Here is an 18,121-nt window from a genome sequence, read left to right on the forward strand (position 1 = left end):
TCCCACCTTAAAATATGTTGGCTTTTTACTATAAAAACAATCATAGCGGAACATACCAGAATCTCCTAGGGAAACCCCCAAAGACTTGAACCATGTCTCAGCTTTCAGACATCACCACCAAGAGGACTGCATAGCTTCCCCTGGACCAACTGGAAAGAATTTTTTTTAATGAGGATATAATTGACAAATGAAAATTGTATGTGTTTGCAGTATACAATGTGGTGTTTTTATATATGTATACATTGACTTTTGTGGCAGTCAGGAGGTCCTCTAGTTGGAACAGTGACTCACTACACCCAAGAGTCCTTCCGTATCCCATCCCCAAATCAGAAAAAGGCCTGTGGGTCTTTGTTGGTAGGATTCACTCAGATTTCTCTGAGGCAGAAACATGACAGGTGGCATGTATACTTACAGTTTTAAGAGGAAGTGATGTCGTTGGTGTACGGAAGTGAGAAGAGGAGTAATAAGAATTGAAGAAAGACCCAGATCGTGGGAGAATTTAAGCCACACTTAGAAGTTTAGAGTTCAGTTGATGGTGGGGTCCAGTGACATATCTTTGAATGGGGTGATGACATTATCAGAACATATGTTGGCAGTATGTCCTTTTTAAAGCCAACAAAGTCCAAACTAGGATCCTATTCTTTCCCTCCTGAAGTTGCCTGGGGAATTGAGTTGATAATAATGATACGGATGACTGATTGATAGTTCCTTATTCCCAGAAACATCACTCAAGTATGCACTAGTTACCTCCCACTGCTGGGAGAGACAAGGAAGTGTCACAGTAAATCCCTACCTGTTAATAATAAACCAGTGGCCAGTCCCACTGGCCAGTCCCAGTGGTTCATGCCTGTAATTCCAGTACTTTGGGAGGCCAAGGTGGGGGGATCACTTGAGCCCAGGAGTTCACAACCAGCCTGGGTAACATAGAAAGACTCCATCTCTACATGATAATAATAACAAACCAGGTAAGTAAGGTTAATGTGGAGCCAAATTTACTGAAAGTTAATTGCCTTCCCTTCAACCTTTTCAGAATAGTTTAATGAATTTTCGAGATACAGTTACTATCTTTTAGAAGAGGCAGATTTGAGGTAATCTAATTTAGTTACGGAAATTGTCTCTCAGAGAAGTATATTGATCTGCGTAAAGTCACACAGGAAATTAGTGCTATAGTTTAGATAATCCATATCTTTAGTTCTGTAGATAAAGAAGGGCCAGTTAAATAACATGAGAAAGATGAAGAATGTCTCCTTCCCTTCTCCTAGAAGGCCTCAGTCTGCTTTCCTGTTGACTTCTTTGTTACAGGCTTTAATGTTTTTTGAGAGAAGCCATTTGAAGTTAACTGCTGAAATCGGTTTAGACATAGATTGACTAATCATTTCATCAGTGAGTACTCAGCCATGTTCTACCTTCCTTAACCTCCTTTTTCCGGTTACCTGGTAGGGAGATAATGTTGCTTTGCTTCATCTCTGTTGATAATCACAGCAGTCTGTAATTGCTACATCTGTTCTATCATTGAGCTCCTGGATTAAGTTTGTTCAGCAGGGTTGTATTTTGGTTGAGTATATAAGTAGCTGCTCTCTTCTGCTAGAATCTCCAAACTTCCATCTTTATCTTGCATACTTTGTTACATAAGTATGGAGGGAGTAAAAGGCAGCACCAGGATGTCAAAATGGTAAGAAGACAGATTAATGGGACTCAATATAAGGAAGGCCTCTCTAATAGTCAGTGCCATCTAAAGGACAAACCGACTACCTTTTGAAATGATACATAACTGACTTAGCATTGGACGAGCCAGGTGGACACCCACAGAGGAGGGTGCTTTCAGTGGGAGGTTGGATCCAAGAGGACTTCTAAATTTTAAATTTTAGATTTTCTAATTTTAAATTTCTTGGTGTAGTATTTACCTTTATTCTCTAATCAGTCTCAGAAATGTTTTAATTTTCTTTGTCTTAGACATTTTTAAGCTTAACTTATGCTCTTTTTTCAAGTGTACGAATGTGGACAGTGTTTCTTTTTGACAAACGGGAACAACATTCTTGCAAGATGGCCCAGATGGAAAGGGACTTCTCTTGCAAGTGTTCTGAAAGCAGAGGTTGATTGCATAAGCCTTTATTTTGGTCTTGTGGTTCCTTAAAATGTTTGTACTTAACAGAAGTTCAAAGTTACTGTTTATTGTTATTTTGGAATAAGGAACTAGATGAACTCTCTTTTGTGTAGATGAAAACAAAGAGGTAAACATACCTCTCAGGAGACCTACATAATTTTTCCAAGATTCCACTGGTATTTCTGTGTATTATTCCTTTGTAGTGAATCAAAGAATGGAGGGATATAATGAGTGGAACTGAGGTAACTGGCATTAGATTTGTTCTTAAAACAAATGCTACTTTTTTTTTTACTTTGAATTCCAAATTTTGGGTCAGCGTTAATGACAAGCTGCATCACATAACATTAATGTCTTATAAAATCCAAGTTTGTTGATTTAGGTCCTTCCTTATGTGTATGTTGCATTTAGCCAGTTTTCAGTGCCTATCCTGGACTCGATGAACTGAATTTGATCCAGCGTTTTAGGTTCCTCAAAACCTAACATCTTCATAAATTGTTAATTTCATGTTTTCAGAACCATTGAATGGTAAGCAGGAAGGGACCTAAAAATTACTGCAAATTATCCGCAGTAGTAGGACTGTAGTAGAAAGAACCTTAGGGCTCATTGTTCACCCAGTTTACCACACGGGGATCATTTCTCTGCCATCCCTGAGAACCGATTACCAAGCCTCTGTTTGAACATTGCACCAACTGAGATTCTACAATTTCTGGATATACTGCATTTGTTTTTACACAACCTTAATTGTTAGCAAATTTTTCCCCAGAGTGTGCTAAAATCAACTTCTACTCCTTGTTGCCAGTTCTGCCTTTGAAGCCTCTCCAAAGTAACCTAATCTGTTTTCTGTGTTACAACCTATCCTTTAAGGCATTTGAAAACCTCTTCTTACTTCATTTTGCAGAACAGGAAAAAATACTTTTATGTTGCTTATTGATGAATTTATTTAACACACATTTATTGTGTACCACCTTCCATTTGCTAGCATGTGTCAAGTGTTTGGGATAGATGATGAAGGAACATGGTCATCGCCTTCCAGAGCTCATAGTCTGTTTAGGACAAGAGCAACCTGTAAGAAGCTGGAATAAGATATTAAGTATTAGAAGAACAAAGCATACCCTGGCCTATTAGCAATAGAGAAAGTTAAGGTTTATTCCATTGGAGGGCCTCACAGATGAACTGGATTTTTAACTTTGTCAAGCAAGGAATGAGGGAAAAGCCATTCCAGTTAAAAAGAATGGTGTAGTCAAAGAGATTTGAGCGTGTAGCATATTTCAGAACGATGACTTCCTCAGTATGTGTAAAGCACAAGGCTCTTAACAAACTTCATATATCATATTAAGGAGTTTCAACTTATCCTGCAGCCAGTAAGGAGCCCTGGATGTTTGCGTTGTTTTAAGACATCTGTACTGTTTTTTCCCATTGCAAAATTAATAGAAAGCTCATTGCAAACAATTTAGAGAGTATATATAGAGAAGAAAATAGATGTTTCACAGCCCTATTATCCAGATGTAATTTACGTATATTCTTCTAGATGTATTTTCTTTGCATACATGTACATTTATTTTTATTTATTTATTTATTTTTTAGGCAAGGTCTTGCTCTGTTCCCTAGGATGGAGTGCCGCGGTACGATCTTGGCTTATTGCAGCCTTGAATCCTTGGGCTCAAGCAGTACTCCCACCTCAGCCTCCCAAATAGCTAGGACTACAGGGGCATGCCACCCCACCCAGCTCGTTTATTCATATTTTAAACAAAAATGGAATTGTTTCATGTATACCCTTTTAAGATTGGATTTTAAAAATTACTATATTATGGAGACACTTCTGTATCAAACAGAGGCTCCAAAATTTTTCCCCATTAAATGGTGATAACATAATTCCTTTATGTAACCTATTGATGTTTCTAATTTTTGTAAAAATGTAATAATGAACATTCTTGACATTTCTTTGTGTCCCTGACCTGTTTTTTCCCTGATGAATTCTTACAAGTAGGATCAAAAGATTTACTTAGTTCATTTGCTTTTTTGAGATAGTCTCAGTACATTGTACGGGCTGACCTCAAACTCCTGGGCTCAAGTGATCCTCCAACTTCAGAGTCCTGAATAGCTGGGACTACAGACATGTGCCACTGCACCTGGCATATTTAGTTTTAATGAATTTATTTTTTTATTTTTTGAGACGTAGTCTCTCTCTGTTGCAAGGCTAGAGTGCAGTGGCATGATCTGGGCTCACTGCAACCTCTGCTTCCCGGGTTCAAGCGATTCTTCTGCCTCAGCCTCCTGAGTATCTGGACCTACAGGCATGCATCACCACACCTAGCTAATTTTTGTATTTTTAGTAGAGATAGGGTTTTACCTTGTTGGCTGGGTTGGTCTTGATCTCTTGACCTTGTGATCTGCCCGCCTCGGCCTGCCAAAGTGCTAGGATTACAGGTGTGAGCCACCGTACCTGGCCAGTTTTAATTAATTTTTAAACAAATGTTGCCTCCCTGCTATGTGCAGGGAACCATGCTATGCTGTGCGTATATGATAGTGAATGTCACAGGTCTGGTGTCAACTCTTGTGGCACTCATAGTTTATTGGGAAAGAGATGTTAATCACACAAACAAATAGTAACAAAATGTGGTATGAGTTAGGAAAAGTAAAGGGTGGCAGGCACAGTGGCTCACTCCTGTGATCTCAGTGTCGTGGGAGGCCAAAGTAGGAAAATCGCTTGAGGCCAGGAGTTCAAGACCAGCCTGGGCAACATAGTAAGACCCTCTTTTTCATTTCATTTATTTATTCATTTTTCAGATGGAGCCTTGCTCTGTCACCCAGGCTGAAGTGTAGTGGTGCAATCTTGGTTCATTGCAACCTCCACCTCCCAGGCTCATGTGACTCTCCTGCCTCAGCCTCCCAAGTAGTTGAGACTATAGGCATGTGCCACCACATACGGCTAATTTGTTGTTGTTGTTGTTGTTGTTGTTGTTATTGTATTTTTAGTAGAGATGGGGTTTCACCATGTTGGCCAGGCTGGTCTGAACTCCTGACCTCAGGTGATCTGCCTGCCTCAGCCTCCCAAAATGTTGGGGTTACAGACGTGAGCCACCATGCCTGGCCCATTTATTATTTTTCTTTTTCTTTTTTTTTTTCCTGACTCTTAACACCACACAATGACCCATGTCTACAAAAATAAAAAATTCAGCTGAGCATGGTGGCTCATGCCTGTAGTTTCAGCTACTTGGGAGACTGAGGTGGGAGGATTGCCTGAGCCCCACAGTCCAAGGCTGCTATGAGTTATGATCATGCCACTGCACCCCAGCCTGGGTGGCAGAGCAAGACCCTGTCTCTTTAAAAAAAAAACCATAAAAATAAAAAGAAATGAAAGAGTAAAGGGTAAATGAAAGTTTCTAACCTTTAAAAACTTTAGAGATACATGCTGAAGTATATACAGGCAAAATGGTGTAATATTTAGGATTTGCTTTAGAATAATCCAAGGTTGGAGCTGAGGGGCAGTGGGTGGGAGTATAGCTGAAACAAAATTGGCTAGGAGTTGATAATTGCTGAAGCTTGTGGTTAATTATGCTCTGTTTTTGTTTGTTTGAAAATTTCTATAAGGTAAAAATCAAAGGGTAGAAAAGAGATTACAGTCGGGTTTAGACTTGGGAGCCAAGGAAAGACTCCTTTGAGGAAGAAGCATTTCGGCTGAGACCCTCGTGATGTATAGGAGTTGGCCAGGCTGCAAGTGGCATTTGGCAGTTAGGGAAAGAGTTTTTTTTTAGGCAGCGGGAGCAGCATGTACAAAGGCCCTAAGGAAGGAACCTGATGGTGCCTTGAGGAAATGAAAGAAGGCTGCTGTCATAGGAATTGAGAGACTGTGGAACGAGGCATGGCTAGACCTTTAAGACCTTGGAAACCATGTTAAGGATTTTGTTCTTTAATCCAACAGTAATAAAAGGATTTCAAGCAGCCAAGGTGGCTTTGCTTCTTTAAGAGTTCAAGTTGACTGTTTTGTGGAGAATGGTTTTGGTTTGGGCTCAAGGGAGAAGAGAATGTAAAAGTGAAGAGAGAGCTATTAGGAAGTTATTGCACTGGTCCAAAAGAGTGTGATGGTTTCAGATTACAGAAATAGTGATACAGATGGAGAGAAGAGATACTGATTTGACAGATATTTTAGTCTTGGTAATGTGGGGGCTGAAGGAGAGAGAGGTTTCATGATGCATAAATTTCTGGCTGACGCAATGGAATGGATGGAGGTGTAGTTGACTAAGATGAAAAAAGGAAGAGGAGATTTTGTAGCAAGAGATTGAGAGCTTAGTTTGGAATATGCTATTCAGAAAATGTGCACCAATTTACATATTTACCTCTGTGTTTGAGACTGCATGGAACGTTTATATTTAGAGGTCTGATCTGTACAGATTTGTGTTTTAGAAAGATTATTCTGGTGGGATTCTGGAGACCAGTTGCTTGTTAGTCTGTGAGGTTTTTGAATTGAGGAATCTCGTCTTTATTTTCTCTGCCTTTGTATCCCCAGTACTTAGCAGGCAAAGTGCTTGGCACATAAATACACAATATATAATGTTAAGAGAATGAATGCTTACCAGTTTTTTCCCTCAACTTTTATTTGTTTGGGACTTCAAAGATTAAGAGTCAATGAGGTAATTATGATCATATTAATAGCAGCTTGAAGCCCTCCATCACTCTAGTTCCCCTTTTCTGTCTGCTGAGTTCTCAGTCCCAGAACCCTTCTAATCCTGGCAGCTTTGGTGGTGGGGGAAGTTTCAGCAGCAAGGGGAATTTGCAGCACCACAGCAATAGTTCCATGTAGAATGTCGAAGCTGTCCAGAAGTTGAGTTTAAGTTGGATATTACTTATATGCTTTCCATTTTACAAATGGAGACATGAGCCCTAGAGAAACTTGTCAGAATACATGCAACAGGTACATGTAAACCCAGGTTTTTCAGGTACGGAGCTGGTACTTAGGACACTTGATTACTTGACTGATCAACCAAATCTATCTCCATCTACTTTTTTTATTTTCTCTGATTCCTTTTTGCAGAGAGATTCTATGGTAATGTTGGTATTGCTTGATGCTGCGGGAGGCTGCTCCTAGACTCCTGCTGAATCTGTTCACTTAGCTGTGGCCTTGTTCTGTGTTGTGCTAATCACTACCAGTTTACATCACTTGTCCTCTTTGCTTTCAAAATTGTTTGGCATATTGCCTCTCAGCATCTCTTTTCATTTTAAATTTCAAAATGGTATCTTTTATGTTTTTTCCTTGATTGCCATGGCCAATGTGTATTAAACAATCGGTTTATCTTTTTTTATTGATACATAATAGATGTACCTGTTTTTAGAGCACAAGTGATATTTTATACATTCACATAATGTGTGATAACTAGATCATGATAATGGTATATCCATCACCTTAAACATTTATCTTTTCTTTATGCTGGGAACATTTGAATTATTCTCTTCTACCTATGTTGAGATAGAGATCATTATTTACTATAGTACTGATTTATTGAACACTAAGTCTTATTTCTTCTAACTGTATTTTTGTTTTTTGGGTGTTTTTTTTTTTTTTTTGAGACAGGGTCTTGCTCCGTTGCCCAGGCTGGAGTACAGTGATACAGTGATGTGATCTTGGCTCATTGCAACCTTCGACTCCCAAGTTCAAGCGATTCTCCTGCATCAGCCTCTGCAGTAGCTGGGATTACAAACGCGTGCCACCACACCCGGCTAATTTTTGTATTTTCAGTAGAGACAGGTTTCACCATGTTGGCAAGGCTGGCTAACTGTATTTTCCTGCCTATTAACCTGAAATCATTCCCCATCCCCCTACTAGCTTCCTGGCTTCTAGAATATCGGTTTACTCTCTCTTCATGAGATCCACTTTTTTAGCTCACTGACATTTGCAGCAACATGGATGGAAGCGGAGTTCATTATGTTAAGTGAAACTATTGGTTTCACTTGCATTTTTGAAAGTTTACCAGATTAAAGTAGACTGGCCTTGTAGCAGCGATACCAGATACTGTGGAATCCAAGCACCCACCACTTAGGCTGACAACCCTGGGCCTTCTTTCTTTGCATGTGTAATGGGGGCATATGTGAGCACAGGGGCGGATGGGGGTATGTAGCAGAGAAAGGGAACAGGTGAGGGTTTAGAAAGTACATTTTCAAGAAATAGTTTAAGAGAGATAAAGGAAGCTGCTTAAAATGTCATGTTTTCTAGAAGACTTCGAAATCGGGTCAAGGGTAAATTTCTTCTTTCTGATAGTTCATTTTGGTTCTGACATTTTAGGAACAGAACTCATATTCCTTTTTAAAAAGAAGCACTCTGGCTGGGCACGGTGGCTCATGCCTGTAATTCCAGCACTTTGGGAGGCCAAGGTGGGTGGATCACCTCAAGTCAGGAGTTCAAGACCAGCCTGACCAACATGGCGAAACCCCATCTCTACTAAAATAGAAACATTAGCTGGGTGTGGTGGCTTGTATAGTCGCAGCTACTTGGGAAGCTGAGGCAGGAGAATTGCTTGAACCTAGGAGGCGGAGGTTGCAGTGAGCCGAAATCCCACCACTGTACACATGACAGAGCAAGACTCTGTCTCAAAAAAAAAAAAAAAAAAAATTTAAAAAGAAGCACTCCATGGTGTTGCATATCATGTTGGTATGTATTACATATATGAATGAGTTAACTGGCCCTTATTGGGGAGATGAATGGGAAATGGGTTCTGGAAACCTCATTGTATGCCACATTCTTATATATAGTCCTCAGTTATTATTGCCCCTTTGTGTTTTAGGCACTGTGAGGTGAATGCTATTGTACATATTTTACAGATGAGGAAACTGAGGCTCAGGAAGTTTAAGTATCTCTTAGAAGGTCATAAAGGTAATCATTGATGGAGCTGCGTTCAAACCTAAGTGCTTTCTCGTAGCAAAGATTATACTTTTAGTAACTACAACTGGCAGAGCATGGTTGCTTACACCTGTAATCCCAGTGCTTTGGGAGGCTGAGATGAGAGGATTCCTTGAGGCCAGGAGTTCACAACTAGCCTAGGCAACGTAGGGAGACCTTGTCTTTAAAAAAATTTAAGTTAGCCGGGCATGTTGATGCATGCCTGTAGTCCCAGCTACTTGGGAGGCTGAGGTGGGAGAATCGCTTGAGGCCGAGTTCGAGGTTACAGTGATCTTGCCCCTGTACTCCAGCCTGGACAACAGAGTGAGAGACCCTGTCTGAAAAAAATAAAAGGAAATAAAAGTACACCATGTCCTCATGTTTTCAGCCATGTAACATTTGTCTCTTTTACTTTTCTTTTCTCCAATTTCAGAATCTTTTATGGAACATGTAATTATTCACTAATAAATCTAGTGGGTCAAAATGAAAAGAAATTGAGTATTTGGGATAGAACTATCACTGTATTCACTGGGAAAAGGTTTCAGAAGGGATATCAGGTGGGGATTTGGCAGGGAGAGGAGGCTATCCTCTGGCTTTTCATGAAAATACAGTTGCATTTTTTTCTGTACTGAGGCCTTGTCAGTGGCTCCAGAGTCACTCCAAAGTACCAAGTCTTAGGCTTGTACTCCTCAGAAGCAAAAAGACTTTAAGTACTCCGGATTGGGAGCTGTAACTGTGGCTTAGATGATCGGGAATTGCCTTTTACCAATTTAGGGCCAGGAGGCAAACAGTGTAACATTTCACAGCTGACTTATTTTTGAACTAATGTTTTTGGCTTCTGACTTTGTTAGTAAACAAATATATCTTACTTGTCTTATGAGTTCCAGACTCTGGAATCTTGAGCAAAGAAAAAATGCTTTAAGAAACATGCAATATTAACTTGGTTCCATTTTAAATCATATATAACTTAGATCTTTTTGGAGTTCCTTTATGAAACTGTAAAATGGATATACATCGTTTACATCAGTTTAATTTTCATTTGTGTTTGATGTGACATTCTGCCATCAGAAATAAGTGCGTGAATAATTTTTGTGTTTATTAGATACATGGTGCCCCAACTATGTAAATCCATCTAGGAATCTGAAGGGGTTAAATAAATATCTTTTTGGAAGATAAATCTGAGCTTGAGATAACAGAAAGGTATTGGGATAAAATTTCAGGCAGAGAGCACCACCTGGTGGTAATAAGGAGAATGTGAGCCTTCTGTCCTTGGAGTATTTGCCATGGTAAATAAGTGGTATCTTTGTCAAAAAATTACATTCTTATTTGTAATAATCATTGATTCAGATTTCTAAAAATAATTTTCTGCCGTACGATTATGGCTTTCCTTCATTAAAACTACTGTCAAAACCTTCAGGCTGGCCAGGCACAGTGGCTCACACCTGTAATTCCAGCACTTTGCGGGGCTGAAGTGAGAGAATCATTTGAGGACAGGAGTTCAAGACCAGCCTGGGCAACAGAATGAGATCCAGTCTACAAAAAATGAAAATATTAGCCAGACAGGGTGGCACACGCCTATAGTCCCATCTACACCAGCGGCTGAGGTGGGAGGATCACTTGATCCCTGGAAGACAAGGCTGCAGTGAGCTATGATCATGCTACTGCACTCCCAGTCTGGGTGACAGTGAGACTCTAAAAATAAAAATTAAAAACCTGCTGGTTAACCAAATAATTGTCTGTTCCCTAAAGAATTGAAGTCTGTGCTCCTTGTCGTTTCAAACGTAGGCCCCATTTATCTCTGTGGAAAATCAGTTAGTGTCGTTTCATCTGTTTATTACATCCTCTAATTTTTATGTCACTCTCATTTTATGTGGTAAATTTCTGCCAAATGGAGAATGGAGAAGGAAATATTTCTGGTTTTTCAGTAAGTTTTTGGCAGGTTTCATATGAGTCATTTTTTTCCTGGGTAAAAATTATGAAGAAGAGTGTGATAATTTTTCAGAGTGATTATTAGGATGTGTAAATCCAGCAGGGGATGGGAGATTCTGTAACAGTTTTGAATTAAAATTCGTATTTGAGATTTTTTTGTTGCAATAAGCATCTTTATTATTTGGCAATCTTGAAACGAGATGCTTCAGTAGTTGGGTAAAATAGGGACATCAGCCTAAGGGGAAAGAATCCTATTGAGTTAATGCAAATGCATATTTTATAGGCCTGGGGTTGGCCGGAGGATAAACACAGTTTCAGTTACAGGTTGAGCCTTGGCAAGCATGCCATATTTATCTTTTTTCCTAATAGGAAAACTGAATACAGGCCACCACTAAAAAAGTGGTGAATACAGCCCCATCACCACTAAAACATCCCTTGGGAGAGGGCTGTTTATGTAAGGTCCTAGGTCAAATAGAATATGACATGGCTTTGCACTCCTGGGATTTTTCTTAATATAAATAACAGTCTTATAACATCTGCATTTCAACACTCATATTAACAGACAGTGTAAAAAATTGTACAGTGCACAAATGCCCACATATTATATAATTCTATTTATATTAAATATCCAGAATTGGCAATCCATAGAGATAAAAAGTAGATTTGTAGTTGCCAGGAAGGGGAGAGAGGAGTTGGGAGAAAATGGGTAGTGCCTGCTAGTGGGTTTGGGATTTCTTTTGGAGTAATGAAAATTTTCTGGAATTAGATAGTAATCATTGCACAACTATGTGAATATACTAAAAACCACTGTATTGTGCACTTTAAAAATGTAAACAACTACAACAAAAAGCTGACACGTGGAGGAATGAGCAGAGTCAATAAACAGGTGATTATGGTAAAAATTCTTTCACTTACGTTCTAGCAGAAATGTTGTCTGATAATTAATATTGTAGTTAATGCCTTGAATGTTGTAATTTGTACTTTACTGCCCTGTTCCTGGCTTTCACAGGGCCACGATGGGCCTCCTGGAACATTGGTGTGTTCATCTGCATTCGATGTGCTGGAATCCACAGGAATCTGGGGGTGCACATATCCAGGGTAAAATCCGTTAACCTCGACCAGTGGACTCAAGAACAGATTCAGGTACTTAACCCGAGTGAGTCAGCTGCTCCCATATATCCATGTAAAAGGAATTCCAGATGAATTTCAGTCAAACCAGGCACAAAGGTGAAGATAAAAGAAAATATAGTTGTTAAACACTTATATCAAATTCTTGTACCTTAACAAATTTTCTATTTTTTTTCCTATTTTTATTCTTTCTATTTAAGATACAGTTTATTCTACCTATATTTTACCTCCTTAAAAACAGAAATAGTCTATGGCCTAGGATTCCCTGGGTCCATGAAAGTATTAAGAGGGATCTTTGGGTGATTTTGTAAGACTCTTATCATTTGCAGGTCTAAAAGTTATAGTTTCAAATATTCACTTTTGGTTGGGCGTGGTGGCTCATGCCTGTAATCCTAGCATTTTGTAAGGCTGAGGTGGGAGGATCGCTTGAGCCCAGGAGTTCAAGACCAGCCTGGGCAACAGAGTGAGACATGTATCTCTACAAAATAAAGAATTTTAAAATTAGCTGGGCCTGGTTACGTGCCTGTAATCCCAGCAGTTTGGGAGGCTGAGGTGGGAGGATTGCTTGAGCCCAGGAGTTCAAGACCAGCCTGGGCAACAGAGTGAGACATGTATCTCTACAAAATAAAGAATTTTAAAATTAGCTGGGCCTGGTTACATGCCTGTAATCCCAGCAGTTTGGGAGGCTGAGGTGGGAGGATTGCTTGAGCCCAGGAGTTCAAGACCAGCCTGGGCAACAGAGTGAGACATGTATCTCTACAAAATAAAGAATTTTAAAATTAGCTGGGCCTGGTTACGTGACTGTAATCCCAGCAGTTTGGGAGGCTGAGGTGGGAGGATTGCTTGAGCCCAGGAGTTGAGGCTGCAGTTAGCCATGATGATGCCATTGCACTCTAGCCTGAGCAATAGAGTGAGGAGTGAGACCCTGTCTCAAAAACAAAAAAACACCTTTTTTTAAAAACCTCCAAATTGTAGATTTATAGAAATTTGTTGTTAAAATGCATGCATGAATCTTGTTTGCTGTTAGCTTGGTGGGCTTGGAGTGAGACACCTAAGTTAATGAGTCTGGCTGGCCTAAGAGCTGTATCTGGATATAGCTTCATTATTCTTTATTCTCTTCCTAAATTGAAATGCATTAATTTTAATTTTTTCTTTCTTGGCAGTAAAAGGGAAGTCTCCCCCCTCCCAAAAAAAAAATCCAGTTGCTAAAGTTGGTCATGGAAATAAGAGATTACTCTTAACCAGAAAATGGCTTTAGAAATTGCTTTAGACTGTATTTATAGGTGTATTAAAGGTCTAAAAGGGTGAGTTACATTTTTCAGTTACACTTTACTCTGTCTTAGGAAGGAAATTATGTGCTGTGGAGATATTTGGGAATTTGGAGATTTAGAAAGCTCTTGGGATTTATTCCTCACAAGTGTTAAGGGGTCTACTTAAAAGCCTAATGGGAAACACATTTATTAGTATTGATTAATTAATAGTATAAACTCAGAATGGTAACACTGATCATTGCCTGACAAGTAGACAGTTTAATTGGTAGCTGTGTATCTAAGACTTTCAAATGAGATCTTGAATTATTACTGAGTTAAATGTTTCTTGGCACACAAATTTTTCAGTAAAAGGAACCTACGGAGTAGGGGGAAAGGCAGGTTGGGGCAAATGATTGGGAATTCCTAGTAAGGTGGAGAGAATCATGAATTGGAAATCAGAATACACAAATTTAAATCTTGATTCTGATACTCTCTAGGTTGGTTCTTCAATTGTACAGTAGTGGAATTGGATGAGAAGCTTTTCAGTTCTTTCTTGACCTGACATTCCATGTTTCTACATTCTCTTTGGTCACAGTGCATGCAAGAGATGGGAAATGGAAAGGCAAACCGACTTTATGAAGCCTATCTTCCTGAGACCTTTCGGCGACCCCAGATAGACCCGTATCTTTTCTGGTGCAACTTAGAAGGCTGAGTGCTATTTTGATGTTTGGGGAGAGTCAAACAAGACTCAAGACCTGTACTGTGACTGGGTCATCTCTATGTGGATTAGTCAGTGTCCCTGCTCATCCTCTGTCCTGCAACAAAAATGTACAAAGACCACATGTATTTGCTAATGTCAGAATTGTCATATAGTGTCACTTGAGGAAGACTCACTCTGGAATTAAGACTGCAGTGATTTCACTACCAATTCTTCCATAAAGTTACGTCTCCACTAGTTTATTTTGGATCTCTGGAAATATTGTTTCATAAAAAGAGTAGTTTACTGTGCTCTATTAACCCTGGCAGTCAGCAAAACTGCCATTCATTTTTATCTCTTGGGTGAAAGAATTAACTGTTCTTTACCAGTTTATTAAAAACCAGTAACTTTCTTCCACCATCTGCTCAACAGAGGATAGCACCTGGGACACAAAACCAAATCCCTTAGAGGCAGTGCTTCTCAAAATGTAGTTTGTAGCTCATCTTGTTAAGGGTTTTTTTTTTTTTTAATGGGTGCATATGGAACCTGTTAAATGCAGATTTGGGGCCTTGCAGAAGACCCACTGGTCAAAATCTGACAGTGGGGCACAAGTGTTTATGTTTTTAAAGAGCACTTATGTGCCTTTTTTTGAGGTCTATTGAACTAAGTGCTTTAAAATAGGCATTTGACTGCTTTACCTATATTCTAGAATAGCCACAGACACCTCTAATGTCAATATGAAGGTTAATTCCACTTGCTGCTGTCATCACTCTGAAGGGAAATCATAGGAAGTAATGATTCCCTGCTCTAACTGTGAAGGAGTCATTTTAAGGTTTTGGTCAGAGAAATTGCATATAAAGAGGCATGAGCCATGTGGGGAAACCAGGCAAGAGGGAAGGAGGAGAGCAATGCTCCATGGAACACAAATTGACCTTTTATATTCTTACCTGGAGTTTGAGGGGATTCATCCTTAATAAGCTTTTTGCAGAGCTGTCGAAGGATTTATTCGAGATAAATATGAGAAGAAGAAGTACATGGACCGAAGTCTGGACATCAATGCTTTTAGGGTTAGTTATAAATCTTTCAAGTTTTGTCCATAATAATGAATTTACTTATTAAATTAGGCCAGAGAACACTTTGAAGAACTGCTACCAAAACACTCCAAAACCATCTTTTAAAAAATGCAAAAGTAGACCAGGTATGGTGCCTCATCCCTTAATCCCAGCACTTTGGGAGGCTGAGGTGGGAGGTTTGCTTGAGCCCAGGAGTTTAAGACCAGCCTGGGCAACAAAGCAAGGCCCCCATCTCTACAAAAAATTTAAAAATTAGCCAGGCATGGTGTGTACTACACCTGTAGTAACCAGCTGTTTGGGAGGCTGAGGCAGAAGGATCACGTGAGCCAGGGAGGTTGAGGCTGCAGTAAGCTGTGATTGTACCACTTCACTCCAGCCTAGGCAACAGAGTTTGACCCTGTCTCAAAATAAATTTTAAAGCAAAAGTAAAAAGTGCCAGTTACTGAGTCAAGACCCTGAAATATCATGAAATTTCTGCCTCAGGGATATGCAGGGGAAACTATCAGTGAATTCTTTGCCTTAATCTGTAGTTAGAAGGTGTCAGTGATGATTCCCAGTTTGGAATTATTTTTTGGGATGGGCATGTTGCATATACTAGATCAAATATGATAATATGTGTGTATGTGTACTACAGATATATCTATCTACATAGATATATACACACATATATACTTTTTTTCTGTAAATGAAATCAACAAAAGTAGGTGTAATTACATCACCAGAGTTTCCTTCAGTTTGACCAATGTTTATTTTCAGCATTACCTGCTGATAACTAGTGTGTTGGTGGACGTTTGCCAATGCGGGGGACCCTTATTCCTGAGAAGGGTTTCGGAGGGAGACTGACTACCAGTTGCCAAATACACTTTCCATCCTTGGCATATTTAGAATCTCCAGCATACTATACGATAACTAGGACAAATATAACATACAGGGGGAAAGACAGCATGGTTTCTGGAAGAAGAAAATATGCCTAACTAATGACAACTACTGGGGAACCAATAGATATGACTATTTAGACCTTTAAATAACTTTTGACAAGATTCTACAGAAAACTCTCTTAGGAATAATTGGCCATTTTGAAGTATTGAGAGTAAGGGATTCTCCAGTTCTAGTGCAGGTCCTACCTGTCTGTCATCTATTCTAGTTATGTGATAATGATATAATAGCTAGTGAAAATTGCATGGGGCTCTAAGACCTTCTGAGTAATTAAAAGGTAAGTTAATTGGAATCTCCTTCAGACTGATCTTGTGTAGCTGTGTGAAAGGGGCATTAGCTGGTGGGTGAATTTCAACACAGGCAAGTGTAAGGTAATACATATAGTTAGGAAAACATGATTCCTTCTCAACTTAGTATAGAGGACTCTTACCTCACAGTTATCCAGAAAAGGGACTTGTCAGTATCATAACTGTGACAAGAAAGAATTAACATAGTGTGCAGCTACAGCTTGGATGGCATCATCAAAAACAGTTTAGAACCCAAGCACACACATTTCCTTTTATTTGTAGAAACCTGTGGTCTGTCTGCCCCTCTCTGTTCATCGTGCCTGAAGATATGAACTCAGATGAGGTCAGAAAGGGTAACTGAGATAATTCAGATGATGAAGGAGTGGAGTTGCTGTTTGTACACAGCGATTGTAGAAACAACAGCTCTGCCCTCAGGTGTTCTTGATTATGTTGCTGGTATACTGTACCCATGAAAGCAAGCCCGGTTACTGGATGTTTTTACCAAAAAGCTATTTCAGACTTTGTTATTTAATGTACTTAGATTTTTTTTCATATTCTTGTGAAGATTTTTATGCCAATAATTAATGTTTGCTAAGTGAAGACATTTAATATCAAATGAGAAGAAACTGGCTTTGTTAAAAACTATTCTCTTTTTAATGGACATGTTTTAACTTAAACATCTGCATTAAAGACATAAACTGTGTATGAAAAAGATAACTGCATGTACGGATTATAAAATTATTTTAGAGAAAATATGAAAATTAAGTGAAAAAATCCATGCATACTCTCACTACCTTTGCTAATAATTATCTTCTTGTTGTGTTCCCTTTTTTTCTATGTAGTTTCTTTTTGGAGGCGTAATTATAACACAGTTATGTAGGTTTCTCTCACTTTCATTCCACTTGATATTTCTATGTTGCTTATATGGTATTTATAATTTTTAATTGTTGCATCACCTTTCAGTGAGTAGCTAAATCATCGAAAGCAATAGTTTATTTTGCCATTCCCCTTCTGTGGCATAAATATAGTTATTTAAGGTTTTTCTTAGCATGAGTAATTCCAGGCTGAACTTCTTGATGCATTTAACCTTTTTCATATTTTGGACTATTTTCTTAAAATACGTTACAAGATATGGTATCATGTAGGTCAAAAGGATTTCAACATTTTTCTCTTCCTAGTTTTGCCCTACTTTCCAGAAGTGTACTATTACACTCTGTCTTCTCAGCATGTATAAGAGTATTCGTTTCACATCATCCCTCCCAATTATATAAAGATCTTTCTCCCTGCATAAAATGCATTTTAAATTGCATTCTTTATCTCCGGCAAGACCAAACATGTTTTTCATATTTATGCTATACTCTGTATTATAATATAAACTTAAGACTACAGAGTATACTTTGGGAGGCTGAGGCAGGTGGATCACGAGGTCAAGAGATCGAGACCATCCTGGTCAACATGGTGAAACCCCGTCTCTACTAAAAATACAAAAAATTAGCTGGGCATGGTGGCGCGTGCCTGTAATCCCAGCTACTCGAGGCTGAGGCAGGAGAATTGCCTGAACCCAGGAGGCAGAGGTTGCGGTGAGCCGAGATTGCGCCATTGCACTCCAGCCTGGGTAACAAGAGCGAAACTCTGTCTCAAAAAAAAAAAAAAAAAAGAATACAGAATATAGCATAAATATGAAAAACATGTTTGGTGGTTTTGCTTTACATTTAGATATTTATTTGATTTTAAGACTTTAGTTTTTGTTCTTCTAATCTGTAAACTTGAAATTAAGGTTTATTTTCTGACTGTTAAAAAAGGAAATGAATATTGAGAGGATCCATCATTGAATTTATGATAGCAC

General features: G+C 39.0%; 1 protein-coding gene across 10 annotated transcripts in view; it reads left to right on the forward strand.

Moving 5' to 3' along the window:
- The window catches only part of SMAP2 (small ArfGAP2), a 49,359-nt gene that overhangs the window by 20,311 nt on the left and 10,927 nt on the right, over window positions 1-18,121 (forward strand). For all 10 annotated transcript variants that reach the window (XM_078331340.1, XM_078331344.1, XM_078331339.1 and 7 more), the window contains 3 exons: window positions 11,914-12,047; window positions 13,878-13,963; window positions 14,968-15,046. In XM_078331340.1, the coding sequence (XP_078187466.1) occupies window positions 13,881-13,963; window positions 14,968-15,046 (162 nt within the window). In that variant the 5' untranslated portion in view covers window positions 11,914-12,047; window positions 13,878-13,880. The remainder of the gene's footprint in view (window positions 1-11,913; window positions 12,048-13,877; window positions 13,964-14,967; window positions 15,047-18,121) is intronic.

Source organism: Callithrix jacchus, chromosome 7, assembly GCF_049354715.1.
Source record: "Callithrix jacchus isolate 240 chromosome 7, calJac240_pri, whole genome shotgun sequence".
In the NCBI taxonomy this organism is placed as follows: domain Eukaryota; kingdom Metazoa; phylum Chordata; class Mammalia; order Primates; family Cebidae; genus Callithrix; species Callithrix jacchus.